Here is a 6,662-nt window from a genome sequence, read left to right as displayed (position 1 = left end):
CTTCCTTCCTTCCTTCCTTCCTTCCTTCCATCCTATAGTAGTATTACAGTTCGATACTTAGCCTCTCCTTATATAAGTCAAACCCAGCAGCTAAACATATATATATCATATAATACTATAGAGTTAAAATAAAAGCACTGTGATATTAAAATAAAATGTAATTTGGAAGCATTAATTGGGACTCTGAGATAGAAACTGTGTTTGCATGTTAACAAAAGTATTCAAGGTTCTGTGTAGACGTTAAAGGTTTCATGTATAATATTTCCAGCTCCATTGATTAAAGCTGACAGTAAACATGTGGAGAGAAACTTTGAGTGAGGTTTGAGTCATGTTGATGTCAGGAGCTGAACTCAGGTCCAGGATCCATTAAAGGTGATGTTCAGGTTAGCAAAACACAATAAGTAGTAAAGGTCAAAGGTTAAGTTAAGGGTTAAAAACTATGTGTATGGATGGCAGGTTTGATCCAAGATGTGCAAGGATTTAAAAAAAACAGATGAAAAAAAAGAACAATTATGGAAAGAAGGAAAGAAGGGAGGAAGGAAGGAGGGCAGGCAGCAAGGAGGGCAAGAAGGAAGGAAAGAAAGAAGGAAGGGAGGCAGTATGGAAGGAAGGAAGGAAGGACAGAAGGGAGAAAAGAAGAAAGGAAGGAAGGAAGGAAGGACAGAACGAAGGATAGAACAAACAAAAAAAGAGAAAGAAGTGACACACTGAAAATGAAACATTATGGAAAAAAGGAAGGAAGGGAGGATGGAAGGAAGGAAGGAAGGAAGGAAGGATGGATGGATGGATGGATGGATGGATGGACATAAGGGAGAAAAGAAGAAAGGAAGGAAGGAGAGAAGGAAGGCCGGCAGCAAGCAGGCCAAGAAGGAAGGAATGAAGGAAAGAAGGAAGGTAGGCAGCGAGGGAGAAAAGAAGGAAGGAAGGGAGGAAGGGAGGCAGTATGGAAGGTAGGAAGAAAAGGAAGGATGGATGAACATAAGGGAGAAAAGAAGAAAGGAAGGAAGGAAAGAAGGAAGGCCGGGCAGCAAGGAGGGCAAGAAGGAAGGAAATAAGTAAGTAAGTAAGGAAGGAAGGAAGGGAGGGAGGCAGACAGGAAGGAAGGAATGATGAAACATTATGGAAAGGAAGGGAGGAAGGAAAAAAGGCAGGCAGCAAGGAGGGCAAGAAGGAAGGAAAGAAGGAAGGCAGTATGGAAGGTAGGAAGAAAAGGAAGGATGGATGAACATAAGGGAGAAAAGAAGAAAGGAAGGAAGGAAAGAAGGAAGGCCGGCACCAAGCAGGGCAAGAAGGAAGGAATGAAGGAAAGAAGGAAGGTAGGCAGCGAGGAGGGCAAGAAGGAAGGAAATAAGTAAGGAAGGAAGGAAGGAAGGAAGGCAGGAAGGAAGGAAGGAAGGGAAGAAGGAAGGAAGGAAGGGAGGCAGTATGGAAGGTAGGAAGGATGGCCATAAGGGAGAAAAGAAGAAAGGAAGGAAGAAAGGAAGAAAGGAAGGCTGGCAGCAAGCAGGGCAAGAAGGAAGGAAAAAAGGAAGGAAGGAAGGAAGGGAGGGAGGGAGAAAAGAAGGAAGGAAGGAAGGAAGGAAGGGAGGGAGAAAAGAAGGAAGGAAGCAGGGCAAGAAGGAAGGAAAAAAGGAAGGAAGGAAGGAAGGAAGGACAGAACTAAGGAAAGAACAAACAAAAAAAGAAAGAAAGAAGTGACACACACACACACACACACACACACACAGACTCTGTGGTATTGATAATCAATAATAAATGAAACATAGTATAAACAAAGAGAACAAATGTATCTGACTGCTTCAGTTGTCTCGACTCATACTGAATGCTCTTTCTGCTGTACAAGGCAAAACCACACACACACACACACACACACACACACACACACACACACACACACACACACACACACACACACACACACACACACACACACACACACCACACACACACACACACACACACACACACACACACACACACACACACACACACACACACACACACACACACACACAGTTTACTCTCCGCCTCCTGCTTCCCAGCCTTGCCTGCTAGATTTATCGATGCAGCAGTTTTCAGTCTGTCTCCATGGTGCGTCGCCCCGACAACCCATTTAGGATATAGTGCTGCAGCGGTCAACTCTGACATTATATGGTGTCAAATGATTCAGCCAACTAACGTCAAACGGCTCAGCGGCTCCTCTACCTGAACATCCGACCCAACCCTCTGAACACACACCTACTATTTACATACACTCACTACAGACACACACACATGACAGTAAGTTCCTTCCTTCCTTCCTTCCTTTCTTCCTTCCTTCCTTCCTTCCTTTCTTCCTTCCTTCCTTCCTTTCTTCTTTTCTCCATTCTGTCCGTACATCCTCCCTCCCTCCCTCCCTCCCTCCCTCCCTTCCTTCCTTCCTTCCTTCCTTTCTTCTTCTTTTCTCCATTCTGTCCGTACATCCTCCCTCCCTTCCTCCCTTCCTCCCTTCCATACTGCCTCCCTTCCTTTCTTCTTGCCCACCCTGCTGCCTTCCTTCCTTCCTCCCTCCGTCCCTCCCTCCTTCCTTCCTTCCTTCCTTCCTCCCTCCCTCCCTTCCTCCTTTCCTTCCTTCTTCCTCCCTTCTACCTACCTTTCTCCCTCCCTCCCTCCCTTCCTCCTTTCCTTCCTTCTTCCTCCCTTCCTTCCTTGACTGGAGGACAACAGGATAATTAGGAGTATGTATAGTTATAGTCCTTCCTTCTTTCTTTCCTCTGTCATTCCCTTCCTTTCTTTCTTCCCCTTGTCCTTCCTCCCCTTCCTCCCTCCCTCATTTCCTTCCTTCCTTCCTTCCTTCTTTCTTTCCTCTGTCATTCCCTTCCCTTCCTTTCCTTCCTTCCTTCCCTTTCCCTTCCTCCTTTCCCTTGTCCTTCCTCCCCTTCCTTCCTTTCCTTCCTTCCTTTTTCCTTCCTCCCTTCCACCCTCCCTCATTTCCTTCGTTCCTCGCTTCCTTCCTTCCTTGACTCGAGGACACCAGGAGGGTTAACCAGGCCATCGGATCAGAACATCATCACATAGTTTGATGGTAGGTTGATACTCACAGCTGACACTGGTCTCCTTTGATCCCCTTTGTGGTACAGAAGCACTTCCCTGTGTTGACATGGCACACGTTGGCATGGCTGTTACACTTACACGCTGCAGAGGAAACACAAAGCACCGAGAAGAAGACACGTTAACATGTTAAACTCAACTCTGTTTTAAATCAACCGTTTGCTGAAGTGCCTTAAAGCAAGACACTAATCTGCAAGACAGCTGGAATCCAAATGTTCAACAACAAGCACTTTAAAAAATCTGCATACTGTATGTAAACACACAGTAATCCTTTAAAACATTCGTGGTTAGCAATGTTCCAGTTGAGGGAACGTAGGCAGACGACGGGAGTAGGAGGAGAGAAGATGAGCGTGTGTGTGTGGGAGACCGAGAGGAGACTGTAATGGGGTGATGAAGAAAAGGCAGAGTAAAAAAAAAAAAAGATGGAAAAGGACAAATCACTCATTTTCCAAGGAACATGAGGCAGCTTATGACTCACTCCTCCTCTAAGGTCCTGATTAAAATGTTTCCTCTCACTTTGTGTTTCCTGTGCAAGACTGAACTTTACACACCTTAGGTAACCTTAGACTGTCTCACTCAGGTTGGGATTTGCCAAGAAGTGGGGGGGGGGGGGTGTGGGGTGAGGGGGGGTTGATATTGGGGATTTCCCCCCTTATGGTCTCTATATCGCCGCCTCTGCAGAGTTATTTTTATCCCTCATAGTGATTCATGCTGTTTCACCTACAGTACTGTGCAAAAGTCTGAAGCCACCACTAGCTTTGTTGTTTTAGCAAAGTTTTAATAATCATCCATACTTTATTTTCAGTCTCAAGTTTATTGAGATAGAGACAAAAAATACAGTAAATATGTACACTAATTTTTAAAAAATGGCACCAAGCACAACTTTAAGGATAATTACTGTTTTGTACAACCTGGACCTTATTTCTAGCATAAAATACGATCATTTGCTCACCCAGACAACTTTGGTGTCATTTGGAGTCATTCGGATGAAATTAGCTCCAGTGTTGTGCCGTGTATATCCGTATAATGAGAGTACACGGGGCACCGAAGCACAGCCTCTATGTAACACATTATCTGCCCTCCTTCCTTTCTTTCTTCCTTCCTTCCTTCCTTCCTCCCTCCCTCCTTCCCTCCTTCCTTCCTTCCTTCTTTCCTTCCTTCCTCCAAACTAGTTAATTTCACCAATATTTAGTTATGATACGTTAGTGCTATTCCCCTCCGAGCCCGTGGTGGCATGTTATCAACATCCGGGGTCTGTAGGTTAACCTGCTAACCTTCTTATTATAGTTCACCATGGCTAAGACCTTCAATGACATCATCCAGGTCAGAGGTTAGTAGGTCAACCTACAGACCCCGGATGTTGATAACATGCTACCATTATACGCATTATACGGATATACGCAGCGCTCCACGGATGTTACGTCCATTTCTTTTATACAGTCTATGATTTAAACATGTTATATTCATCATACTCTATAAAATCTTTTCCTGAACCATAAAATAGTGATTATAAATGTCTTTTTTCCACAATAGAAGGATTAATCAAACATGTATTAATGACTGATGAATGTGAATTACTGTCCAGACTAATTATGAGTCAGAATATGAACAGTAATTAAAGGGTTAACTTCTCTATAGTAGTTCAACTTCTCATCACTACGGATGTAATCCCTCCTCAGGCCGTAATGTGGGTAGCAGAGTGTCAGAGTGTCAGAGTGTCTGTTCTTCCTCTCTCAGCCTCCGTGGGAAGTGAAGAAGAAGAAGAAGAAGAAGAAGAAGAAGAAGCAACGTTGTTTATGAGCTGCTTTTATTTATTTCTCCAGAACCAATCATCCAAACTACTTCACACTCGACACCTCGCCGGGTCCTCAGCAAGACGCTCCGCCAAGTGTGAAGTAGATCAGATGAATGGTTGTGGAGGAGACAAGCGAAGAACAGATAGACACACAGCCTTCTCTATACACCCCTGTATTACAGTATGTGTGTGTGTGTGTGTGTGTGTGTGTGTGTGTGTGTGTGTGTGTGTGTGGCAGCCACCTTCCTTTCCTTCCTTCTTTCCTTTCTACCTTCCATACTGCCTCCTTCCTACCTGCCTTCCCTCCGTCATTCCTTCCTTCCTTCTCTCCTTCCTTCTGCCTTCTTTCTTTCCTTGCATCCTTCCTTCATGACTTCCTTCCATCCTTCCTTCCTCCCTTCCTTCTTTCCTACCTGCCTTCCTTCTTTCCTTCATTTCCACCTTCTATACTGCCTTCCTTCCTTCCTTCCTTTCCTTCTTTCCTTCCTGCCTTCCTTCCTTCCTTTCGTTCTTTCCTTCCTGCATTCCTTCCTTCTGTCTTTCCTTGCATCCTTCCATCCTTCCTTCATGACTTCCTTCCTTTCTTCCCTCCTTCCTTCCTTCCTTCCTTTCTTCCTTCCTTCTTTCCTTCCTTTCCACCTTCCATACTGCCTTCCTTCTTTCCTTTCCTTCTTTCCTTCCTGCCTTCCTTCCTTCTGTCTTTCCTTGCACCCTTCAATCCCTCCTTCATACCTTCCTTCCCTCATTCCCTCCTTCCTTCCTTCCTTCCTGATTAGCCTCCGAAAAACTCTTGCGGCTTCTTTATATGTTTTATTGTTGTTCTAAGTGATTCAGGATGCAAGAAGGTGTGTGTGTGTGTGTGTGTGTGGGGGGGTCTCATCCTCATCCACACACACAAGGCCACACTGTTTCCTGTGTCCCTCTCCAGCTGAATTGACTTTGTGCTTTGTTCGTATTCTTTCCAATTGGCACAGAGACAGGCCTTGTAATAAAACAGTGGTGCGTTCAGGGTCAAGGTAAAGCCAAGGCAACGGCAGATAATGAGAGGAAAAACAACCTCGTCGTTCCTTTTCTCCTCCTCTGCCTGGGACGAGGGTCTGATTTGATCACTTAGCTTAGACATAAACACTGCTTCAAATATTTACAGTTTTGTAACCGACTGCACACATACAGGCGCCAAGTAACCGAAAACAAGGTTGTAGGAGACGGAGCGGGGGCTTTTCAAGATGTCAGCGTGGGTTAAAAAGTCAAATTGACATTCCTGAACTATTTCAATCTATTACTTTAACCCTCCTCTTGTCCTTGAGTTAGGAAGGGGGTAAGAAGGAAAGGAGGGAAGGAAAGAGGGAAGGAAGGAATGAGGGGAGGAGGGAAGGAAGGAAAGGGGGGGGGTGAAGGAAAAAAGGGAAAGAAGGAAGGGAGGAAGGAAAGGAAGGAAGGAAGGAAGGGAGGAAGGATGGAAGGGAGGAAGGAAGGAAGGAAGGAAAGGAGGGAGAAAGGAAGGGAGGAAAGGAAAAAAGGAAGGAGGAAGGAAGGAAAGGAAGGAAGGAAGGAAGGAAGGAAGGAAGGAAGGAAGGAGGAAGGAAAGGGAAGAAGGAAGGAAGGAAGAATGGATGGGAGGAGGCAAGGAGGAAGGAAAGGGAAGAAGGAAGGAAGGAAGGAAAGGAGGGAGGAAGGATGGAAGGAGAGAATGAAGAAAGGAAGGAAAGGAGGGAAGGGAGGATGGAAGGAGAGAATGAAGAAAGGAAGGAAAGGAGGGAAGGAAGGAGGGGACGAA

The 6,662-nt window shown here is 45.2% G+C and overlaps 1 protein-coding gene across 1 annotated transcript in view; it reads right to left on the bottom strand.

Moving 5' to 3' along the window:
* atrnl1a (attractin-like 1a) overlaps positions 1-6,662 on the bottom strand; it is a gene marked incomplete at its 5' end in the record, with an annotated part of 358,740 nt that overhangs the window by 236,559 nt on the left and 115,519 nt on the right. Inside the window, 1 exon segment of the mRNA XM_053333595.1 lies at positions 3,081-3,174. Coding sequence (XP_053189570.1) covers positions 3,081-3,174 — 94 coding nt within the window.

The sequence above is a fragment of the Scomber japonicus genome, chromosome 14 (genome assembly GCF_027409825.1).
Source record: "Scomber japonicus isolate fScoJap1 chromosome 14, fScoJap1.pri, whole genome shotgun sequence".
Taxonomy (NCBI): Eukaryota; Metazoa; Chordata; class Actinopteri; order Scombriformes; family Scombridae; genus Scomber; species Scomber japonicus.
The sequence above is the reverse complement of the archived record's forward strand: the minus strand, read 5'-3'. Positions and strand labels throughout refer to the sequence as shown.